General features: G+C 41.5%; 1 protein-coding gene across 1 annotated transcript in view; it reads left to right on the forward strand.

Moving 5' to 3' along the window:
- The window catches only part of Bcl2l13 (BCL2 like 13), a 34786-nt gene extending 21058 nt beyond the window's left edge, over window positions 1-13728 (forward strand). Inside the window, exon 4 of the mRNA XM_048787728.1 lies at window positions 9157-13728. Coding sequence (XP_048643685.1) covers window positions 9157-9939 — 783 coding nt within the window. The 3' untranslated portion in view covers window positions 9940-13728. The remainder of the gene's footprint in view (window positions 1-9156) is intronic.
- Window positions 13729-25792: the final 12064 nt, after the last annotated feature.

A 25792-nucleotide genomic window follows, 5' to 3' on the forward strand; every position in this document is an offset into this window, starting at 1 on the left:
TGCTTCACACAGGCTAGGGAAGCACTCTACCACTGAGCCACAACCCAAGCCCAAGAGTGTGTGTTTTCCTCTGTCTGTTTAAGTCTGATTGAAATTTTCCTTCATACAAACCAAGATGTTGTGTCTGCCGAGAACTAAAATAAATAAATATTTAAAAAAAAAAAAAAAAGGGCTGGGGATGTGGCTCAAGCGGTAGCGCGCTCGCCTGGCATGCGTGCGGCCCGGGTTCGATCCTCAGCACCACATACAAACAAAGATGTTGTGTCCGCCGAGAACTAAAATAAATAAATATTAAAAAAAAAAAAAAGAAAAAGAAATTTTCCTTGATTCTGACTTTTATTTGCCCTGCAGCCCTGTTAGGGCACAGAGTAGTTGGCAAGCTATGACTCTGACTCATCTCATTCCCTCCCTCCTCTTTCTCACTCTCATTTCCTGGGATTTTCTTGCTACGCTAGAAGTAAGTCTATCTCCTGAACAGAACAGTTCAAGTCCACTGTGGTAAGGCTTTTTATTTTTTCCATTGTCATGTACTAAACTAAACACCATGAAAAATTTAGTTTTACATAAAAGATTATTGGTGAAATGTCATCCAGAGTCTGTCATAGCATTTTAAACAAAATTAATCTTTTGTATCTTTTTCCTGACTCAAAAATTCTGATTTCTGTTTTAAGAATAGTAAACCTTCAAAAGGTGGTGTTATTGTTTTATTCTAGGATACAGACTCTTGGAAACTTTTAGATTAGTGATTTGTTAGAACAGTTTTTATACAGTGGGAGGTGACTTATAGAAAGTAATCTAAAAATTAGGTGGGCAAAACTCAGATCAGTTTAGGTTAATGAGGGTAAGTTGTGTTTTATGAATCTGTTTTTTTGTGCAGGTGTTTTTACTGTGTTGTGTTCTGAAATGTATTTTTGTGGCTCTTAGTCATCATGTTGGGTGGAAAGCTACTCTGGAATTTCTTTCATATTTTCGTTTTCTTTATTTGGTACTGGGGATTGAACTCAGGGGCACTCGACCTCTGAGCCACATCCCCTACCCTATTTTGTATTTTATTTAGAGACAGGGTCTCACTGAGTTGCTTAGTGCTGAGGCTGGCTTTAAACTTGCAATCCTCCTGCCTCAGCCTCCCTAGCTGTAGGTTTATAGGTGTACACCAGCATGCCTAGCTTCATTTTTTTATTGTAGGTTAATAGTGATCAAAGAGGCATTTAGTTTTTGGTGTTCTGTTTGAATTTTATCTGTCCTCATTTTATAGATGAATACTTGAAGGAGAGATTTATGTAAAGTGTAAGAAATGATGATGAAGGTGTGTTGGTATATCATAGGGGAAGTGAGTCCCTAGATGAAATTACCAATATGGCTGGGCTTGGGAATTCTGCCAGAGTATCCTCCAATGGAACAGTGAAATTCTTATAGCAGCTTATCAGCAGCTATGACTCAGAAGTTAAAATATTTCTGAGGTGGCAAAATAATTTGTAATCAATGTGAACAAAAAGGAGTGAAACAATAAAGTATGATCAATATAAACATCAGGAAGCAGCCGCTACAGATTTTGAAATTGTTCTTTGGTTGATTTTTGCTTAGCTCCTATCATCAAACCAAATCATATTTTGTTTTATTTTAAACTTATTTTAAAATATTCCCTTTTTCTCCTTATCTCTTTCTTCTCTGTTTCCCATTTTAATTGAAGAATTTCATGCACAAATCTTCATGTGTTTGCTTGAAGAAAATAAGAATTACCTCTTCTGTCTGCTTCTAGCCATAAATTCTAGAGATGCTGTGATACAGTGGGAAAAGTGGCAGAACCCCAAGAGACAGGATAGCCCAGTGGGTGAAAGGATAGACCCTGGGGCATATTACCCAGTCCTGAGGTTGCACTTATGGTTTGAGGAGAATTATGTCTCCTCTGCAGCAGCTTCAGTTTAAGGAAATAATGAGACTCCCTTCTCATAGCATTGTGAGGTTTAAGTAGATTAATTTAAGCAAACTCTTTAGAACAAAGATAACAAGAGTTATATAAGGTTATCTATTGTTACTAACATCCAATTCTAGCAAGCCAAGGAACTCCAGGTTTCATTTATTGAAAAAGGGAAAGGGCAGTTCTGATTTTTTTATACACATTTAAACTGTCTCATGCCGTAGTATCACAGCTAGTTTTATATTTCTGAATCCTTTAAAGATACTCCTTTGCATTTTTCATATAAATAACATTAAAAGAGATGAATACTCCCAACAATACAAATATTTTGTTTTAGAAGCAGTTGAGATTGTTGGAATTATTAGATGTTGTTATTCTACTTAAAATATAATGTGTTAACCCAAATAGCTCTGTTAGTGAAAGCCTCTTCGGTAATGACAGTAATTGTTAAGGAGAAGGGTGGTTATTTTTATAAGCATTTCAGTGGTCATGTGTTCTTTCTTCAAGACTGTACAAAAGCACAGAATATTTGGTGAATCTTTATTAAAATGTCACGTGTCCTAAATACAGAGATAAGTTGTAAGGTAGGGAAGCTATGACAATAAGGAATAAAGCTATTTAATCTGAATTGGCATTTTAGCAGTAGATTATACTAAAGTCATAATTGGATGCACTTGTTGCTGTAATGTCTTAAATGAGAAAGGCCCTCTAGCCGTGGAGCACACCATACACTTAAATCTTTTGTTAGCTGTAAGCTGTTAAAATAATAAGGGTGTGTACATTAGCTCATGGTAAAATGCATGCTGAACATGCACAGGAACCTGGATTTGATCCTCCATGCCACAAAAAAATAATAATATGGGGAAATGACTTTTTACAGTAAGTTATCTGTGGACTTATTCACTTTTCCCTTATTTCTAAATTACGGAGCTTTTGAAAGTTTGATTTCTTTTTTCCTGACTTAGAGCCTTAAAACTCTCCTTTCTGAGAATTTAAAATCTAACCTTTCTTGTTATGTCTCCTTTTTTGTTTGTTTTACTTGTTTTTTTCTTTTAAAATCAGCTTCAATTTTTAAAAGTGCAGGTAAGAAATTGTTGAGAGCTCCTATTAGCACTTTGACCCTTGGATGTCTTTCTGTTTGAAGAGCTATGTAAGACTTCTTTTGAAAAGGCATAAAAGCAGATTACAAAACTTGTAGAACAGTGAGCAAAGAGTGAGAACAGGTGTGATTCTAAGACTAAGAATAAAAATTATGAGAAATTACTTTGTTTCCAAAAAACAATGATTAAGAACGCTTTTTGAGGATTTTTTTGTGCAATATTTTAAATGCGCAGGAAAAACAAGAACACACTGTTTTAACTCACTATTTAACATAACTCCAAAAATGGTAATTATTAACTTTCTTTTTTTTATTTTTTTATTTATATATGACAGCGGAATGCATTACAATTCTTATTTCACATATAGAGCACAATTTTTCATATCTCTGGTTGTATACAAAGTATATTCACATCAATTTGTGTCTTCATACATGTATTTTGGATAATAATGTCCATCACATTCCACCATCATTTCTAACCCCCTGCCCCCTCCCTTCCCCTCCTACCCCTCTGCCCTATCTAGAGTTCTTCTATTCCTTCCATGCTCCCCCTCCCTACCCCACTATGAATCAGCCTCCTTTTGTCAGAGAAAACATTTGGCATTTGGTTTTTTGGTAACTTTCTATTTTTCACTTAACAAAAAGTCTACCCAGTTTTTAATTATCTAGATTTTTCAATGTGAAAGAAAGAATTTTAATATTAAGCAACACCTCATTACGTTTCCTTTTAGCTCAGTTGCAGATAATTGAGGATAGAGGATTACACACCTGCTAACCCATATTATTAATTCCTTATTTAGGAATTTTGACAGAGGAATAAAGTGAACAAGGAATAAATAGGAACATGGTGCTATTTTATACTCTTACTACTTTTTCTTGCCTTTTTCTTCCTTCTTGTAAAATCATTCTGCTCAAGCACCTTTCTTTTGACCCTCTCCAAATGGCACTCCTTGAAGAGAGGGTTGGATAAATAGATAAACCTTTGAGTATAAGTTATCTAACAGAGAAAGCCCTTCATCATAGGTGTTGAGGGTCTACCTAATTAGAATTGTGTGCTGACAAAAAGGAATAAACATAACTTCACAGGAAATTTGTTACCATTGTCCTCAATGTTGATTCTCCAGTCTTTCAAGAAAATTACAGAACTGGTTTCCTGAGTAAACAGTAGCAGATGTTTTCATCCATCTTGCTTATTGCCATCCTTCATTATTAGTGATTTACCAAGAATTAGCAAAGCTTAAGATATCACTGATGTGGCTGTAAGTATTCAGTGAATGAAGTGATTACCTTTGCAATCAGTGAGAAGTTTCAATCACCCTCCCTGTCCCTGGCCTGTGTTCTAGAATCTCTCTTGGCTTTGGGTGCCATAAAGAAGATCATTTTATTACAACAGAGTTGTGCTATATAACTTGTAGCAAAATTTGATACCCAGGTCCTACCTTTATTAAAGATTACCATTTAGTTGTTTGGGGTCGTAGCTTTAGCATAGGAATTCTTAAAAGTTCCACAAGTGTTTCAAATTAGGCAGCAAAGTTTGAGGGCCTGCAGCCATATAATCTCACCAACTAGATTACAAAGTCCTTGAAGGAGATTATACAATAATCTTAAACTTGTATCTTCAACATAGCAGTCAACTGTGAATTTATTGGAATGCTCATTATATAAACATTTAATGGTCAAACACTGGAAACATAAAGGAGTCAGTAATTAGTTGTTCAGACTAAACAAATATCAGGAAAGCTATGGTAAAGTGTAGATATTTCTAATCATTGTTGAGAATAAAAAGAATAATAATTGTGCAGTGTAATAGGCATCCTCAGGAAGGGCTTCTTTAAAGAAAGAAGTAAAGAATCTTTGTTGAAAAGCAGCAGGGATTAGGAAGATGAGTTTGGGGATCCATGACTCATCAAGAGACCTCTGCTAGACATGGAAAGTGTTTGTTATGTTCTGAGTCTTCTGTGTTGAAGCCAGTTAAGAGATATCCTAAACTGAGCGTTGGTTATGGTTCAATTCTGTTCAGATCTCCACTGAAAATCTTTCTTTTCTGTTTATAGTAGAAGTTGGAAACAGATGTATTTCCTCTTCAGAGAGACATGCAGATCTAAAACAGCTGGTGATGGCATGTTATCTTACACATCCTAAGTGTTCTATCCATAAGGGATGGTGATTCCAAGGCAGCAGTAATACAGAAAAGGGTTCCAGCTATCTCAGTGAAAAAGACCCCACAGGGATGGGGATGTGGCTCAAGCGGTAGCGCGCTCACCTGGCATGTATGTGGCCTGGGTTCGATCCTCAGCACCACATACAAAGAGAGATGTTGTGTCTGCCAAAAACTAAAAAAAAAAAATATTAAAATATTCTCTCTCTCTCTTTAAAAAAAAAAAAAAGACCCCACAGCCAAGAACTGAACCACCTTATCCAAGTTAATTATTATATTAATAATGTTAATTATTACATTAATGTAGTACTAACTTTGTATAATATATAATTATAATTGATACAATAAAAAAGTATGGAATCCTATAAGCACACGAGGAGAGTGGAGTAGATGCATACGCTTTACTATATGTTTTGAAGCTAAGAGTAACAGGTAAAATACTGAAGTGATGAGGATTCAGATGCGCACAATTAAGGGAAGCATGTTTTCTCCCCTTAAGTACTTATGATCTATAAATGGCCCCTGAATTATGATGGTTTGACTTGTGATTCTTTGACTTTATGATGCACATGTGAGTGCAAATATATATACAGCCATTCTTTTTTATTTTTTTAAGAATTTAACTTTTATTTTATGTATTTGTTTTCATGTGGTGCTGAGGATCAAACCCAGTGCCTTACCCATGCTAGACAAGTGCTCTACCACTGATCTACAACCCTAGCCCTACATATAGCTATTCTGTTTTGGCTTTCAGAGCAGTATTCAGTAAATTAGTTATGAGATATTCAGCATTTTATTATAAAATAGGCTTTGTGTTAGACAGTTTTGCCCAGCTGTAAGCTAATGCATGTGTTCTGAGCATATTTAAGGTAGATGAGACTAAGCCAAGTTGTTCAGTAGGTTAAATGTGCTAATGCACTTTCAACTTAAGATATTTTAAGCTTATAGAGTTTATCAAGATGTAACCCTGTTGGGGCTGGGGATGTGGCTCAAGCTGTAGTGCGCTAGCCTGGCATGCGTGCGGCGCTGGGTTCGATCCTCAGCACCACATACAAATAAAGATGTTGTGTCCGCCGAAAACTAAAAAATAAATATTAAAAAATTCTTTAAAAAAAAAAAGATGTAACCGTGTTGTAGGTTGAGGAGCAACTGTAATTTAAGAGATCTAATAATATAGTATGGTATGAAATGTATTATTATAATACTCTGTGTGGCCTAGACTCAGCTATCTAGGAGTTGAGGAGAAATAAAGATTGGGTACAGTGGTCCAGATGTGATGGCCTTTAAGCCAGACCCTGTTGGAGCCAGATCACAGATCTTAAACTAGAGTTCCTTGATAGGCTTCAATGGTATTTATAAGAATGGAGTCTTATACATAGGGAGATGTCTTATACATGATTTCATATTTGCAAAATACTTTCTGCTCCCTCAAAATGGTAAAAATCCCATTGTCTACACAAATTAGGTGACAGGGTTTAGGAATTTAGTACAGCACTTGTAGGGGACAATGAATAAACTCATCAAGATAAGGCTTCCCTCTTTTGTGGAACCTAGAATATGATGAAGACAAATTTGTGGTAGGAATAGAGAGGAAAGATTCGCCTTATCCCCACTCATGCTCTTCTAATACTAATATGCTGTGGCCTTTTAAATTTTAATATTTGCTTTCCTAGGAAAATATTAATGGGTTCCAGAAGGAATAATGTATTCTAAATATTGTATGACAGCCCTTTTGTTTTTAACTGAAGGAGTCAGATAATTAGAAATAGATTTTAAATGTAGCAGTACTTATTTTATAAAATTCAGCTGAGCCCTTATCTAATGGCCAGATGGCACCTTAGCATCATCTTTTCTGTTCTGAGATATTGATGGGGTGTAAGAGGGACTTATTAGAAGTGGAAAATTGAGTTCATTTATCAGTAGAACTAAGATCTTTATCAGTCTTTTATCTGCTGCATTTGGTTGTGAAGGGCTGTTTGTTAACATTCATTATTGATGATAGTCCCAGAAATGTTAGATGGTTTTATATTATCGATATAATACAAATAGAGCAAGAGTTGAAAGAAGTGAAAACCCGTATGATTGTAGATGCAAAAGTCTCTCTTTTTGGTCCTAAGTACTTTAAAAAAAAAAAAAAAACAGGGGATTATTGTTTCAAATTGTTTTCGCTTTTTTTTCATATGTGTGTGACACTGGGGATTGAACCCAGAGGTGCCCTACTATGCTATACTACTAGCCCTTTTTTGTTTCTTATTTTGAGACAGAATCTCACTAAAGTACCAAGACTAGCCTCGAACTTGGATCCTCCAGCCTCAGCAAGTCTCTCTTATTAATATGGGGTCTCACTATGTTGCCAGGTCAGCCCTGAACTCCTGGGCTCAAGTGATCCTCTTGAGTCAGTATGGAGAACAGGCTGTGCCCTGCTCGGAGTTGCTCTACAATGTATAGAATAGCAGTCCTCAGACTGTACCTAAACCTGACTGACTCCATTTTGTAAAGTAGTCGAACTCCATTTTGATTACAAGTGCCAAGACAGAATGTCTCTATACCTTGTTTGTGCAAGTAAACAACCACATCTGCCCAGTACAACCTTAGGCACAAATTGATAAATAATTTCTACATATTAATCAAATTCAGTCATGGAGTATCTGGACATACAGACATCCCAAATCACATCAGAAACACCAGATTTAGGAGCTTATCAGCTTCATCAAATGCAACCCCCTCACCTAAGACCCATAAAAAGAGGAACTCCCTGAAACTGGCATAGCTAGCTCACAACACCCAGCCTGTGCCCAGCTAAAGACAGTATGAGTTTTTATAGGGTCTTTTTTTTTTTTTTAATTTAGTTTTTTGAGTTTTAAAATCTTTGTTTTTGTGAATTATGCATTGGGGATGGAACCCCAGGCCTTGCACATTCTAGGCAAGTGCTGATAAACACTGATTAACACCCCAGAACCCTAGAGTAACTTTTAAATCAGAGCTCTGATTCTATTTTTGTAACTCAAAGACTTCAGTGCCCTACCATTGCTTATTGCTCAATGACCCTGTTTCTTAGCTATCATTCAGGTTTCTCTGTGGTCATGTTCTAACTGAGCTTTTCTATTTTTCCTGTAATTCATGCACTAATTAAACTCGGCTACTTGTTTTCTACTTTTTTCACGGGTCTGTGTCTTTGCTAGTATTGTATCTTCAGTTTGGCCTTTACTGTCAAAACCTTCCCCTGCTCCAGAGTCCAGTAAAACAGCTGAGTTCCTCATTGAAGCTGTCATCCCCACATTCTCTCACCTCCACTAAAAGAACTCATTTTCCTATCTGAACTCTTAACTGGCACTTTGAATATGGCATAGCATTATTTTCATATCTACTAATTGATAAATCCCCTGAGTACAAGGTCATGCTTTTGTTTCCTCTGTTGTATAGCACTAATTATTGCATCATATATGTGTGAATTACACTGAATATACATGAACTTTTTTTCTTTAGTTGTAGATGACATAATAATTTTAATTTTTTTAACATTTTTTTAGTTTGGAAGTGGTTGGAAACAATACCTTTATTTTATTTATTTATTTTTATGTGGTGCTGAGGATCAAACCCAGGGCCTTGCGTGTGCTAGACAAGCGCTCTACCGCTGAGCCACAATCCCAACCCATAATTTTATTTTTATTTATTGTGTGTGTGTGGTGCTGAGGATTGAACCCAATGCTTCACATGTGCTAGGCAAGCACTCTACCGCTGAGCCACAATCCCAGCTCTACATGAACTTTTGATATGTTAGGTTCAAGGCAGCTGGTCCAAGGATTGTCAAAAACTCTTGCTGTATATTGGCCTACAAATAAATGCATTCAATCCAGAAAACACACGGATCTAAACAAAAACATGTTTATTCCTGGAACTTCATTTAGGAGAAAATTTGTTTCCCAGTTTGACCTATTTTTACAATATTGACCATTCTTTATGTTGACTCTTCTTTTCTAGGGCACTGTCTTTAGTCTTGAGTCTGAGGAGGAAGAATACCCTGGTGTCATTGCAGAAGATAGCAATGACATTTATATCCTGCCTAGTGACAACTCCGGACAAGTCAGTCCCCCAGAGTCTCCAACTGTGACGACTTCTTGGCAGTCAGAGAGCCTACCTGTCTCACTGTCAGCTAGCCAGAGTTGGCACACAGAAAGCCTACCAGTGTCCCTAGGGCCCGAGTCCTGGCAGCAGATCGCAATGGATCCTGAAGAAGTCAAAAGCTTAGATAGCAATGGAGCTGGAGAAAAGAGTGAGAACAACTCTTCTAACTCTGACATTGTGCATGTGGAGAAAGAAGAGATACCTGAGGGTGTGGAAGCAGCAGCTGGGACTGCCTTGCCAGCCAGGGAGTTGCAAGAGGCATTCCCTGGAGCCCCTGCTCCCTGGCTTCCACACATTACTGCCTCTTCTTTGCTGGAGACGAGGGAACATGATGCAGAAATGATTGCAGTTGAGAAAGCCAGCCCTGCTCCATCACTGTTTGTAGAGCTTGATGAAGAAGAGGTTAGAGCAGCAGCCATGGAACCTAGTGAAGTGGAGGAGGGGGTGCCCTCTGCACTGCCAATTGACAAGGAGATCCCTATAAGGAAGAGGAGTTTTAGTGAGGAATTATCCCCTGCTGCAGAAGGAAAGGCCCTACTCTCTTCCGAGGGCAAGTCTATGCTGCTATTTGGAGGGGCTGCTGTTGTCGCCATCCTGGCAGTGGCAGTTGGGGTTGCACTGGCTCTGAGAAAGAAGTAGCTGCTGCTTCAGAAGAGAAAGAAGACAAGAGGATCTAAAGTTGATTTGTCCTTGCTGGAATATGAACTGGCAACTGCCAATGGGACATTTGTGGAACACTCTGGGAGGATTGGAGGTGCCCACTCAACAAGGCAGCAATGGGATCCACCTGTTAGGGCTGGTCAGAGGATATTCACCTTGGTCTAATTGTCAGTTCCAAAGGGCCTTGGCTCATTCTAGGCTCATTCTAGATTCAGATTCTTATAAGAGTAAAGTATTCCCTCTAGAACAGGGTTTCTCTGCCTTGGCTCTGTGGACATTTCAAGAATTCCTTGTTGTAGGGGCCATCCTGTGCATGGTAGGATGGTCCGCAACATCCCAGCCCCCACCCACCAGATGTCAGGAGCACCCTATTCCCGGTGAGGACAACCCAGAATGTTTCTGACATTGCCAAATGTTCCCTGTGGGCAAAATCATCCCCCATTGAGGACTACTGCTTTAGAGGGAGAGGCTTTATTTAGAAAACTCTGGGGTAGAAATTTCTAGTGCAGAGGTCTTAGCTGTGGGCTCTACAGCTGTGGGCTTGTCAGCCATTCATCTCCTTGGAGTTTCATCTTTCCCAGTGGCCGTCCTGTATTCTACAGCTGTTCCTTTTAGGATCCCACCACCCAACACACAATTTCGTCTTTTAATATGAGGGTTCTCTCCCCTCATCCCACAACCTCTCAGGTACCACACTGCTCCTTCTTTTCCCCATACTCCTTTTCATCCTGATCCTGAGAGCAAGGGCTCCTCTGGTGCCCTGGCGACCTCTGACAAACCCCTGAAGCTTCCTATAGCTTCTTGCAGCAATGCTGCCTTTAAGAACCTTTGAAAAAACACTTAGAAGAAAACATTATAGAGACCTTGGGTCCCCTAACTTGGGAATGCAGTGCTGGTAACTGGCTACTGGAGGATAGTCATTTAGCCAGGGATCACCCTGTTTCCCTATGGTGACTTGCCAGTAACACCTCTCATCAGATGCTGTCTGCCCTTGGGTTAGTATATTTTCCCCAGTATCTGGCCTCAGTCTTATCCAGCTCCACTATGGGTCTCTTGTGACATGGTGAAGATCGTCACCCTTGGGCTTACAGAACCAATTGAGTCATATCTCCTATTAAACATACTATCATTGAAATAAAATGATAAGTATCTTTTTATTACCTAATACTAAATATCACTGAAATAAAAAGTTGGAAAAGGAAGCTTGACTTTGAAGACTGAGGCTACAGTTGAGGTTCTAGTTTGTCCTTTAGAGATCAAGAGCAGAGGCTCTGCTAAAGTCCTCACAGCTCAAATGTCAGGGAAAGAAACCAGAAGGACCCAAAGCAATTTGTGCCAGTTGAGAATCAGCATCATTTTCAGGCTGATCCTGTCCCTAGAGGAGGGGTGGAACTGTGTTCTTTCATGCCTGAGGGCCACAGTGTCACTCTGCAGGGCATACATTCTGGTAAGAAGTCATCTCAGATCTATCTTAGTCAATGTAACAAATTACTTTTTAGATCGTGAAATTGATAATAAAATACTTTATCTACCATGATTACTAAGACCTGATGTTTTAAATGGGCTTTCTTTTTGAAATAAGATCTTCTTAAATATTTTTAGAAGTCAGTCAAGAAGAGATCCAGTGGAGCTGAGGTTGTGGCTCAGTGGTAGAGGGCTTGCCTAGCACATGTGAGGCACTGGGTTTCATCCTCAGCACCACATAAAGTTTTTTTTAAAAAAGTTTCTATTAAAAATAAGATCCAAGCGTGTTTGTGTGACTTAACAGTGTCATCATGCATCATATCTTTTTTGTTTTGTTTTTGTAATGCTAGGGATCAAACCCAGGAAACTGAGCATGCTTGGCCTGCACTCTGCCACTGAGCTTTCCCCTGCCCCCAGCCCATGCACTGTTTCTTTATGTTCTGATTTTCAGCGTCCCATCTAAAGAGTTGTTTTTCTTAAGGATTTTGTTCACCTTAATTAACATAGCTGGAGGTGAGGAGGTGAAATAAGGTTGATGAAGTAAAGACCTATTTTTATCTGTGGGTTCTGACACTTGCATGGGATTATTCTATATTACAATTGCTTTTTCACTTTATTATTTCATTTTATTTTACATTTTCATTATTGTGGATTGAACCTAGGGCCTTGAGCATACTCGACCAGGGCTCTATCACCAAGCTACACCCAAGCCCCGCCTTGTTTTAAATTTTATGGTACTTTAAAAGAGGGTCTTGCCAAGCTGCCTAGGATGGCCTCAAACTTGTAATCCTTCTGCCTCAGCCTCACAAGTAGCTGGGATTACAAGCGAGTGACCCTGCACCTGGCTCTAATTGCTGTATTTACGGTGGCATAGGTTTAGATCAGAGAGTCCAGTGAGTTAGGACCTTGATTTCTGTTTTCTTTTCATACTAAAATGTGCATTCTTTTGTTCATTCTCATACCCATAGGCTGCTCTGGTTATGCACTGGCAGGATCCAGGTTCATTTCTGAGCTGCCAAGAGACAATGTATGGGTTAGGACATTTGGGTCTGCGCGCTCTGCAAAGGCAAGAATAAGGAAGAAGTGTGATATTGAACTGGCTACTCGCTGCCTTATTTGCCCAGCTGTTGAACATTAACCTAAAGTAATTTGGCCAAGTGTATTTTCTGGGTAAATACCCTTTGTTAGTTGCTAAGTAGTAGAATGTGTCGCTGTCCCTTTTCTTTCCTCACTTTCTGAACCTCTGCCTCTGGCAGTGGGAAGAAGTAACTATAATGAGGGATTCTTCTTGCTACAGCCCTTAGTTTTTGCTATTACATTTAAATTGTGTGTGTGTACACACACACACACACACACACACACACATATATATATCTCAAATTCCTCTACCTCTTGGGGAGGGTGATTTGATAGTATCAACCCATTCCTTCTTGTCCCCTGATACACATGACATCCAAGTCTAAGCTAAAAGAATGATCCAGAATACACCCAACTTCTTTAGGGGATGCAAATGTAGAACTGAATATCACCCTGTTTGTCATCCTTTGTTCTTTATGAACTACAGAGGAAAATTTTGTTAGTTTATGTAGAACATTTCTAGTCCCCCCAGTGTTGGAGATGGAACCCGGATCCTTGAGCATGCTGGACGAGTGCTCTTTCACTGTACTATGTCCCCAGTCCTCTATAGAACTCTTTTTTTTTTTCTTTCAGTACTTGCAGGAAATGAAACCCACATGCTCAGTATACAACTCTTCTTAATTGATCTATTGAATGTAATGATTTCTGATTACTTGGCAAAAAACAACAACAACAACAAAAAAAAACAGTGAAGGTTTCCTGAGAAAAATGTCAGTATTAAAAAATGCCAACTCATCCTCTGTATTAATGTGCTAATTTTGGGCCCATAATAATCAGTACCTACCATGTGCCTTAGGAGGATTTTAGTGATCATTACTGCCCTCTAGAGAGTATTCTAGATAAAGAAATGCCACTGTCCACTTGGATCATGCATTCCCCACCTAAAGGTATCCTTGACTCTTCTTGTGTTCCTGTCCCATCTCCTATCAAATACAGCCACTACCTGGGTTTGTTGTGTGGGTGGAAAGGGGAGGTAAACAATGAACCTGGAGATGTATTTTTGAACTGCAACTGCCACTAATTTTCTTAGCCTTTGTGCTAATTCCTTCCAATAATATAAAAGCAATGCATGCTCCTTGCCTTTTTTCCCTGAAGGTGTGATGTGTAGACATTTGATTTTTCTCATTTTAAGAGCTCTTTTGTAGAAATAAAAGTTTTTATAGGTGAGACATTGTATCCCTTCTTTTTCCTTTCTCTTGTCTTTTCACACAGACATCTCTTTCACAGAACTTGATGTGGTGATCATATTTGGCAAGCGGGCCAGAGGCCCTCTGATCAGTAATAGAATCAACTTTCAGCCTATGAATGAATCTCCTTTCCAACAAAATGCTCTATGCCAGAATAGAGATCTCCCTGCTGTCATCTGGGAAATCTGTGTGTTTAGGAGATGTGTTTTCCATATTAGAATGTCCTCTTCCTAAGGAGAAAAAAAAAAAAACAACTCTGTGTTTTTTGCAAATATTTTTGCAAATATTAGCTGCACCTTGGCAACACACCAGAGCTTATTCCTGGGCCTCGCCTACCTTCACACACTATCACAGGTCTAATGCCTATTCCTATGTCTGTGCTTCTACAGACTAAAGAAATCTAACCACAATTTTGTAATTTTCTTGAAGTCTTGTAGTATATAAGAGACAAGGCTACAATTTGACTTAATCTTGACACCATGTTTAGTGCTTCTTCCAAGTTCTTGCTGTTTGAGAAAGATAAGGTAATGTTCAGCACTTCTAATCACAGCTCATGTCTTCCTCCTTAGATGCTGAATGAGATGCCTTGTGGGTGCAGAAGAATTGTCAGTGCTGGTGACTTCTCTTTTGCTTTCTTGGTTAATGTGTTGGGTGGTTTTGCACGCAAGCAAGGCTAGGCAACCTGACATGGGGATCATCATCAAATGCTAAGGGAGCCAGGTGCAGGTGGCACCATGACACATTTTTCTCTCTTCCCCTTCCCCTAGTTTTTGGTCCTCTCTGTTCCTCCTTCCCTGCTGACCATATGCCTGTAGGTTTTGCTTGGCCTTTCCACACTCAGAGTTCACAACCAGGATTGACCCAGATCTTGTTCAGCTGACCCATGACTTCACACTGGTAAACCCTTCCCTTACCATCCATAGCACAATGTCAATTTTTGCCTTGCTAATAGAGCCCGACTCTATAGCAGGGAAGAGTGAAATTCAGTCGCTGTATTATAGTTATCTCCTTTATCAAGAGGACTCCATGGAAAGTTGGAAACTGTCGTGTTTCTAAAATATCAGTACATCCCATCTTCCCTTTAGCCCCCACCTGGCTTGTGTGTTTCCTGGTTCACTCCATTGGGGTCCTCTCCATGTTGATGTTTAATCCACAGGACGCCAACCAGACAGCGACTTCATTGTAGCTCAAGTGGGAGTTGTTCTCAGGGATATTTGCAAGGCCTTGTCATAAGTTCAGAGTAGCAGCTGCTCACCTCTTCCCACCTCTCCTGAGGGGGCCTTTTATAGTTACATTGCTCACCTCAGTGTGTGATCTTCATGCAACTAGGAAAAACTGAATGTACAATTTAAACAAAGGTATTGACACTTGAAGATTACTAGTTTCCTGCCTTTTTCCCCTTGAAAAAGAAAATGAAGTACATCTTCCTTGTAAATAATCTGGAATAAGTTGGATTATTACTGATGTTTTCTAGCAAGAGAACTGTATTATGCACATGAACCATTGCCTGGCACCAAAGGAAAGAAAAAATTTACTTCCTACCCTTGTATCTGCTGTTATAGTCTTCCATTTCTTTTTTCCTTCAAATTAAAGTGCCTCTTAATATCTGACTTGTTCTTTGATTGAGCTCAATTTATTATTGACTTTGATGCTCTCATTTCCCCCAAATGATGTAATTAAGTGGTAATTTTGGTAATTAAGTTAACATGCATTTTACTTAAGCAGCAGGTATTTCCTTTTTCTGAATGAAGCTCCTTTAGCTCTGCTCATTACTGCTGTGGTTTGCCCAATTTATCATTGCAAATTGTTCTGGCTCTGTTTCCCTCCTGTTGCCTACCTTTTGGACAATCTACTCATCATCAGGGAAATATTCCAAAATTCAAGTCTGAATTTTGCTTTTCATCAGCAGCAATGTCTTGAGGAGAACATTTTGGAGGTGGCAAGAAAATGAGACTTGAAGATGAGCAACAATTTATCTTCCTATTCATATAGCAACCTCATGTGCTGACTTAAGGGGGATCATTTCAGAGCATTAGTCTTGTCATATTTATAAGTACACACCATTTTGTTTGATTTCCAGTTCTGCAAACCGAATCGTCATAAAGAAAGGACACCCCACGTTCTAGTTCCCAGTCAGTGAAAGCTAATGATGCTGCTAGAAAATGAACCCAGGTATGGGAGCTAAGGTCCTCTAAGGCAACCTTAGGTACCTCAGTAGGTGATGCTGGACCCTAAGAGCTGAGGTCAGGGAGGATCTGACCCACTGAGTGGCTGGACCTTGATGTGCCAAGCATCTTTTAGTGGAGGAAGCTTTTCATCTTTAGCAAAGGAGTTTCTGACACAACAAATATTTTGAAAACAAGGGGAAAATATTCTCTGAATTAAAGTCACCTCAGTTATATCCACACTATCAGTATGTTATCAGAACAAAACCCATTAACTACCAGGATCTAGTCACCTCAGTTATATCCACACTATCAGTATGTTATCAGAACAAAATCCATCAACTAACGGGATATGCCAAGTCCTAATGGCTAGAATGTGCTCAACATTGGAACCTTGTTTTTGATACAGTGGGGTCTTTTATGTTAGCTTGAGGAGAGGGGGTGATAACCTTGCTTTATACTCAAGAAAGCGTATCAGATGCAGAATGAAAAAATTGACACCAAGACCTTTATGAGCTGTATTAAATGGTGGCCAAGGATATTAATATAAATGAAACAGTGGAAGGTCAAAATTTTGTGAATGATCAGTGGGAGAAAATAGTCTGAAATTACTTGCTGTTCAGATTTCTTTTCCATCAGTTTAGATTTGACCATTTTTTTCAAAGGGCTTCTTTTGGATGAAAATCTCTCCCCGAATGAGCCCAACTGTAATGACTGCTGCATGTATGAGTGTGTATGGAGGCATCTGTGTGATTCACCCTATTTCTACTGTGATGTAAATCTTAATTTTTAAAAAAGCCCACTCAAAAACATTCAAAATAATAGCGTCGGGCTGGGGATGTGGCTCAAGCGGTAGCGCGCTCACCTGGCTTGCATGCCGCCCAGGTTCGAGCCTCAGCACCACATACAAACAAAGATGTTGTGTCTGCCAAAAACTAATAAATAAATATTAAAATTCTCTCTTTAAAAAAATACTTCAAAATAATAGCGTCACTTAAAGATTTATATCAAATGGTGGCCTTCATACTGCAGGTAACAGAAAAATGTTTTTGGTTAAGAAGAAATGGTGTATTAGTCCCTCTGTGCTCTTGCTCTTGTCTATATGCTTCCCCCAAGCAATCACATTGTTTTGTTTGTTCGTTTTTGGTTTTTGTTTTTTTCCAGGTTGTGGGGATTGAAGCCAGGGGTGCTGTACCACTGAGCTGCAATCCCAGTCTTATTCATTTATTTTGAGACAGGGTCTCACTAAGTTGCATAGGCTGATCTTGAACTTCTGATCCTCCTGTTTCACCCTCCAGAAGAGCTGGGATTCCAGGTGTGCACCACCACATCCAGACCAAAGCATTACATTTGCAGGCATTACATCACATTTACTGTTGAAGGTGACACAAGTGATGTGGGCCCAACACACATCGCCACACTTCCAGATTGAATCCTAGACTGTGGCTTCCAGGTGTGAAAGGCCCATTCTGAACCACTGCTAACTTGAAGCTTTTCCTTCCATAAAGGAAAGGTTATACCTGAGTGAGTTGGAGTTACCTGTATTTATTTGGACCCTGTCTCTCAGAAGGGGAAGCACTTCACCTGCATAACTGATAAATCTAACAGTGTTTGTCTTTTATGCCTAGAGGCCTGTTCTGTCCTGAGGCAGATTCCATGCTTGGATGAACTCAGTGGGGGTTGGGGCTGAAAACAATTATGATAAGGCTATTAATAGGACATCTGGCATTCCATGAGCTTCCAAATGTTATCAAAGCCTTGACTTCTTGGAAAGAGGAAAAATATATTTAGCTGCTTGATTTTGGACACAGTGGTTTACATGGGCCCTCATATTGCCATGACACCTTTTAAATAATTCTCTTAACACAAGGAAATCAAACTAAACTATGTATTGAGGCCAGAGTTTGCCATGGTCTGAGAACAGCATCTTAGTCTAGAACCTCTGGGTCATTTAGCCAGGCTTTTACACAGATTGTTACTTCTTTGGTAACAGGATGTCCCCCGTTTTGAGAGGAAGTTCTCACATGCATATGGGGGGTATGTGCTGTTCTCCTCCAAGCCTTGCTTTCCTTGAACAGGATGCTGCTTGCTGTAAACACCGTGCTCCAAGGGTGAACTTTAATATTAAACATTAACTTTAAAAAAAAAAAAAAAAAGCACTAAGTGTTTGTTTTCTGCCCTCACCGACCCAAAGGCAGTGCCACCCCTACTGTCTGGGCTGGGAGTCAGATAGGGAAAAGCTGGCTCTGGGTCCTGCGTTCTCCCAGTCTGGGCACCCACCTAACTGTGGGCAGGAGCAGGCTTCACTCCTGGCACTGAAGCAAAGGTTCACGAAATTGTGGAGCGAAGAGCTTTATCCCGCAGCATTCACCACAATCTCCTTGTCATCAGGGCTCCATCAGTGTAATGGGATGCTCATTCCATCTCTGTGAGAGTCATCAGAGGACTTAGTACTGTAAGTCATGTGGGGGACAGAGGTCCCAGCAGGGAAAGTGACTCTAGACTGTTCCTGCTGATGTAATCTTACTGCTTTCCCACTTCTGCTGTATGCTATGTCCTCTGTCCACTCTGTTCCCTATTCTAGATAGACCCAACTTGCTCTGGTTCCATGATTGCTCTGAGGAAAAAACTATCTCCACCTTCCATTGGGGATGGGCATCCACCAAAACTGGAGCTCTAGAGCACCCCAGCTACCCTGGTCATCAGACCCCCTACCCTCCAGACCTACACAGGACCTGCAGCTCACCTTCTCAGGCCTGTGACAACTGTTCTAATTGCTGACACCTGCCTCTTGACCACCCTGACATGTGTCTTCCCCATACAATGAAGCTTCTGTTTCACCTCCTCCAGGAGGCCTGTGAATGTCCTCCCCACAGAACCCATGTGCTCTGCTTGGGACTCCAGGATGCAGCTAGACAGTGGTACGTGGTACGCAGCATGCTGAGAGGATTCAGGATGCAAATTGAAATAAGGAGATTAAACTTAATTATTAAGAATACTTGGGCTGGGGATGTGGCTCAAGCGGTAGCACGCTCGCCTGGCGTGCGTGCGGCCTGGGTTTGATCCTCAGCACCACATACAAACAAAGATGTTGTGTCCGCCAATAACTAAATAAATAAATATTTAAAAAAAAAAAAGAATACTTGAAAGGACGCCCTACGCATGGAAAAAAAAGAAGTGTGATAAAAAATAAAAAGGATTATTTTCCAGGGGAGGGGAAGGACACTAGTGGCAGAGAGATTGGCACGCAGTAAAAATCAGGAACTGTCACTGAGGGAGGTGCCTGAAAGGCCTCTAGATCCACATCAGCTAGCAGGTGTGCTGCCCTAGGTGGAATTGGGTCTTGCTCGGTGGCTTCTGTACCTGCAAGCTCTAGATCCCCCATGGCAAGAATATCAGCTACCAGAAGGTAAGATGGCTGTACTTCCACAGAGATGGCTCCAACTTGTCCAGGATTATCATCAGCTGAACAATGTGCTACCAGAGGTGGAATGGATCTGGCTTGGCACTGTCTGATCCCACAAGCTCTAGCTTCATAGTGGCTTGAAGGCCTGTTGCCACAATGGGAAGGGGCTCTACTCCAGTGAATATTGCCCCAACTGTCTCGAGATCCACAGCATCCATACCACGTGCTGTAAGAGATGGGAATGAAGTCTGATTCAACTGCTTCTAGACATGCAAGCTTTAGATCCCCCATTCTTGGGAGATCAGTTACAAGGAGGGATTGCTGTATTTCCACAGAGGTGGCCACAGCCTGCCCAGGATCTTCAAGCAGCTGGACAACATGCTGCCAGAAATAAGATGGGTTTTGACTTGGTCCCATCTGAATCTTCCAGTTTCTAAATCCATGTGGGCTGAAAAGATCTGCTGCTCCAGTAGGAAAAGGCTCTACCCCAACTAAAGAATGCTTCCCCAACCACCTCAGGATGCACAGCATCCAGACTATGTGCTTCTAGAATTGGAATGAAGTCTGGCTGATTCTGGACCTGCCACCTCTAGATCTCCCATGGATAGAGGACCAGTTACCAAAGATGAGATGATTATCTCTACAGAGGTGGCCCCAGCTTGCTCAGGATCCTCAGCAGCTGGGCCATGAGCAACCAGAAGTGGAATGGTGTCTGACTCAGTCCCATCTGAACCTGGATGATCTAACTTCATAGTGACTTAAAGGACTGATGCCCTAGGTGGAGGGGGCTCCACCCCAACTACTATTGCCCCAGCTGCCTCAGGATCCACAGCCTCCAGACCTTATTGGGCCAGAGTTAGAATAAAGTCTGGCTCTGCTGCTTCTGAGAGATCCATCTGCAGCCACAAAGAAAAATGGCTGTATCTCCACAGAGGTGGCCCTAGCCTGCCCAAGATCCTTAGATGCTGGATCACATGCTGCCAGAGGTGGAATAGAGTCTCACTTGGCGTCATCTGATCCTGCCAGCTCTAGCTCCTTGGTGGGTCGATGGTGGGCTGCCCTAGAGAGGGATCCACACCAACTAATGTTGCCCCAGCTGCCACAGGATCCACAGCATCAGGACCATGTGCTGTAGAGTTGGAATGAAGTGTCACAGGACTGTTTCTGTAAGCTTACTGTGGCTGGAAGATTAGTTTCCAGAAGGGGAGAGAGAGCTGTATCTCCACAGAGATGGCCCCAGCTGCTTCAATATCCACAGATGTTGGAATATTTGTTGGAAAATGTGAAATGTCCTCTAGACTGGTTGCTTGGGACTGAGTTGCCTCCTGCTTCATAGATGGCACTAGGGTCTCTGGTGACTCATGCTGTCCCTCTGGGGATGGTGCCAGAGCTGACCCTTCCTCCAGTGTTGCTGATATCACTGACTGTTCCTATTCCTCAAGCTCAAGTGCTCTGTCTCTGGGCTGCCTCAAATCTAAGGACTGAATTGGGAAGGCTGCTGCCAGAGGCAGCTCTATATCTGGAGGTGGCGCTGGAACTGCAAGAAAAAAATCCCAAATATGACTGCCTGAGCCTTTCCCATTCACAGAGGACTCCTGCCACTACTGAGAGAGGCTCCAGCCCCCATCCACACAATAGGACATCTTCTCAGACTGAGACTGGGGTCCCCTGCCTGCAGGTTCCCAGGGTGGTCCTGCTCCTGGCCAAATGCCAGTCCCCTTGCTTCCTCCTGGTGGAGCCCAGTACCAACCCCTCCTCACAAGTTCTCAGTCACCACCTCAAGCCTCCTCACTATAGGCTCAGTCTCACTCAGATATGGGTCCTCCTGCTCGGTCAGGAGTCTATAGATACAGAAGTTGAGGTTCGAGCTGGGCAGTACACAGGCCATGAGCTGGTTCAAGCTGGCCAGGTCTAGGAACCCACAAAAATCCTCAGCATATTTATCCAGCCAGGTTTTCAGGATGGAGCAGAGGGCTCTAGGCATGCCCTGGAGAGTAGGTTCCCATGAACAGGTAACACTGCCCATATGCAGTTGGGCATGGAGAGTAGAGTTGGGAGGTCCATGTGTGGCAGGCTGTTCCTCGTACCTCCTGTCCAGCCTCCATCCAGGATGGTGTGGGCAAGCCTGGCTGGGATAGGCTATGGTATGGCTGGATGTGGAGCCACTCTGAATGATTCTCACAAGGCCCCTGCTCTGAGCCACCAGCCTCCCCTCTGTTCCTCCACCAGTGCCAAGGACCCCACCCACAGCTATCTATCTCCTCCTCCTACAGGTGAAGCCCTAGACCTCCGCCCTCTAGAGTGAATCCAAACAAGTGCTAGACCCCTGAGTTTACCCAGCCCTTCTCTACTCCAGCCTCCCAAGTGTCCCCACTCTGGAGACAGGAGCCCTCCCTCTGACTCAAAGCCCATCCACTTATTTTTTTAACTATTATTTATTAAATAATTTGTTTTTATGTGGTCCTGACGATCAAACCCAGGGCCTTGCATTTGCTACACGAATGCTTTACCACTGAGCCACAACCCCAGCCCCAGCCCATCCATTTCTTTACTTGTTCATTCTCACAATCTGGCTGAAGATTCTATGTCTAGAGGTAGTCAGGAAGTCCTCACCTTTAATGTCCTATGCCCCTCACCTGCCAGTATGCCTAGTGGGACTGAAATTCCCAATAGGAATGGAAGCCCAGGAGGTCTGGGAAGTTTATCTGCTCTGCTCCCTGAATGATATGCTCAGTGATTAGAAATGTGCCTACACACAGTACGTGCTTCATATATGTTTGTGCAAATAATGAAGCCAACCAGCTTCTTTCCAGATATCTATCTCATTGGGCCTAGGCCCCCTCAGTCCACCCCTAGAAATCCCTGCCTGGCATCTAGGTCGATGGCCCTTCTAGAGGGAGTCCCCAACCTCCTTGCCAAATAGGGAAGCTGCTGTGCCCAAGATCTCAGACAAGTGAGGCCTGAGGCAAGAGATTCTTATTCTTCATGGAGTGGGTGGAGGGGGTCATTACACAGAGAAGCCTACAGCCTGAGGCAGCTATTTTACAGAGACAGGCCCAGGGCAAGCCTAGGGCCTCGGGCTCATCTCTCTCACTTGGTCCTTTAAATACCATAGGACAGTGGTCCTCTGCAAACACCAGTTTCCACAGAGCTGACTGAAGAAGCTCAGAGAGCCGGAGGACATTCCTAAGAACTAACAAGCAGGTGGCATGGCCTCCTGGGCTTAAAGGGGTGTGCACCTTTTGCACAGCAGGCCCAGCACCTGCCAGCTGGTTGTGAATTTTCAACAGGTATGCAGGAAGACAGGAACAAAAAATGGGTCCTTGTGTAACAGTCACCAGTTGGTTCACAAGCTTCTCCACTATTCCTGACTCCAGGGTCCCCACCCTGCAGTTCTCATCCAGGACTGGGCTGACTCATTTTCACCCTAGAAGGAACAAAGCTAACATGGAAACAGTAGCATACTACAAAGTCACTCACTGCCATTCAGTGAAATGAAAACAGCACCAAAAGAATTTTCCTTCATATACACATGCATGCACATGTGCACACACTCACATACTTGGGAAGGGTCTCTGGAGCCATCTACCTCTGGGCTCCTTCAGAAAAATCTCAAGAGGTGTCAAGGTGAAGGCTGATCTAGCATCTTGAGGTGAGCGAAGTTCTCCTCAGCAATTTCCTGAGGCCTGAGCCTTGGTGATTTAGAAGACATGAGATCATCCCTCTCAGTGGTCCTGACAAGTGAGCTGGATGGGGCTGGCTCTACAATGTGGGTGCCTGGCTGCCAGGGCTCCAAGTCCTATTTGGTCTATTGTCAAGGAAATAAGGTCACTTTTCTGGGGTCCTCTTACTTGAACCTCTCCCTCATACAAGACCACCCCAAAGACCCACAGGCATGATGGCTGATCCCCTCTCCCCACGTTACCTGCATGACTGAACATGACTGGCATATTGTTATGCCAATGCACCCTGGCCCACCATCCCTGAGGCAGGCCTCAGTGTACCCAGTGCCCCAGCACTGGGGAGACAAAGCCATGTTCATATCCACAGCCCTTTTTTCTTTCCAGATATGAGACCCTGGATGAGTCGTGCCTCTCAGGGACTCCTAAGTCTCCCCACCTGATCCCTGGGGATTATTCTAGTATCTGTTTCCAAGTATGTCATCAGGTGTAGTACATGCCCATTAAGTACCTGTATTACCCATGAAACACTAAGTGTGTAGTCACATGCACAGACACATACCTGGGAAGGGTCTGGAGCCGTCCACCTCTGGGCTCCTTCAGAAAAATCTCCAGAGGTGTCAAGGCAAAGGCTGATCTAGCATCTTGAGGTGAGTGAAGTCCTCATTACAAAAAAAAAAACAAAAACCCAGGCTGGAGTTGTGGCTCTTGCACTTGCATAGCATGTGTGAGGCAACGGGTTTGATTCTCAGCACCACATAAAAATAAATAAATAAATAAAGGTCCATCAATAATTAATAAAAATATTTTTTAAAAATCCCTATTACGTAAACTTAGAGATGTCCAGTGACTAGAAAAGGAAAGACAAAGATTGACATAAAACTCAACCAAGATCTGAGTCCCACAGAGAGATCTAGGGAAAATCACTTGCCTTCTTAAATCACACTTCCTACTCTGCACCATGGGAAGTTTAAAGTGACTGAGACGCAGAGATTTTCGCATTCTAGTATAGATCTTCTAATGAAGTTCCAGGGACACTTAGAATTGGTACAAGTGCCTCCTCTAACGATGTGGATACCCCATAAGTGCTCCCAACATCTGCAACCTCTAGTGCTCAAGGCCTGAAGCCCCACCCCTCACCTTGTGGAGAACACAGGAGTGCAATGCTTGGGTCATGGACATACACTTTCCTTGCCTATGTAATGAAGTCTTGCTCTCCACAAAAGCCACTTTGCACAACAGTTCCGATATTTCTGCCTCCCTGGCAATATCTGACATTACACAGCTTTCTAGTATTTGGCAATCTAATGTGTATGAAGTGTTATAAGTCTTTTCAATAACATTTTTGATTGCTACTGACAATCTATTTTGGACTTTCTGTCCATTAAATTCACTGTTAACCTCACAATCACCCACTTCTCTATGAAGTCACTATCTTTTTCTTTTAGATTTTCAGGCTTTAAAATTTTATATGGTACTTTCTTGTCAGATTTTTACTTTACACATATCTTTTCTTACTTTATTAGTTTGCCCATTAAATTTGTTCCCAGTGTCATTTCTTGAATAGAAAGCCTTAAATTTTATGCAAGAATATACATAGATTATCTTTCCTTATTGGTTTGTTCTTCTAAAATTGGATTTAAAACTCCCTTTCTGGCCAAGCATGGTGGTGCATGCCTGTAATCCCAGCCTCTCTGAAGGCTGAGTCAGAGGATCATGAGTTCAAAGCCAGCCTCAGCAACTTAGTGAGGCCCTAAGTAACTCGGTGAGATCCTGTCTCTAATAAATAAAATACAAAAAAGGGTTGGGGATGTGGTTCAGTGGTTTGCAGATGTCAACCCAGAGTTTTGATATTACAAGCAGGTTCCACTTTCTGGGCCTGATCCCAAAGGCCTCACTACTAACAAAGATTCTGTGATTGGTTTGGTTTAATGCTTTGTGTTACTATCTTGAAGTTATTAATAATTTTTCAGGTGCTGGTGATTAAACCCAGGGCCTTGCACATTCTTCACACCCACTCTACCACTGAGCTACACCCCAGTCTCTACTATTAATAATTGTAGGAAGGGGACTTGAATGATCATTTTTCACTAGGCCCCACAAGTTATGTAGCTAGTACTGAATAGAGCCATTGTCCAAACTTCTTGTTAACAAAAAATGTCCTTATTAATAAAACACTATTGGGTGGACTTTGTTATATAAATACATTGAACACATTCTGATACAATTAACTTGAGACAACATTCACCTTTTTTCCTGGATTCTGCTTGTCAATAAAGCTTGAAACTGTGTAAACAGCATGATTTCTGGATTCAGGCAGCTCTGCAGTTTGAGCATTTTATTTCAAACCTTTGAACCTCAGTTTCCTTGGTGTTAAAGTGGCAAGGAATAACGCCTACCAATTAAGAGCTGTGGGAGGATGAGGTGAGTTTACACATATCTGACACAGCTTAATATCTGACAGTTAATAGATGTTCCAGTAATGTTTGTTACATTCTTTTTCACTTACACACTTTCCAGTCAGTCTACTTGATGGGCTGAGGGTATAGCTCAGTGATAGTGTGCTTACCTAGCATATAAGATCCATGGGGTCAATTCCCAGGACTGTGAAAAAAAAAAAAATCCATGTAGGCAATAGTCACTATCTGGTCCTTAAGATCTCACTTAAAAAAAGTTAGAGGTTAAGGATGAAGAAATAATATTGTCTACTTGAAGAACTAAAAGAAGCTGAAGAAAAAACCACCTGAATACCATCTTGCCTTGAAATTTCCTCCACCAGATTAATTAACCCAT

Source organism: Marmota marmota, unplaced genomic scaffold (genome assembly GCF_001458135.2).
Source record: "Marmota marmota marmota unplaced genomic scaffold, marMar, whole genome shotgun sequence".
In the NCBI taxonomy this organism is placed as follows: Eukaryota; Metazoa; Chordata; class Mammalia; order Rodentia; family Sciuridae; genus Marmota; species Marmota marmota.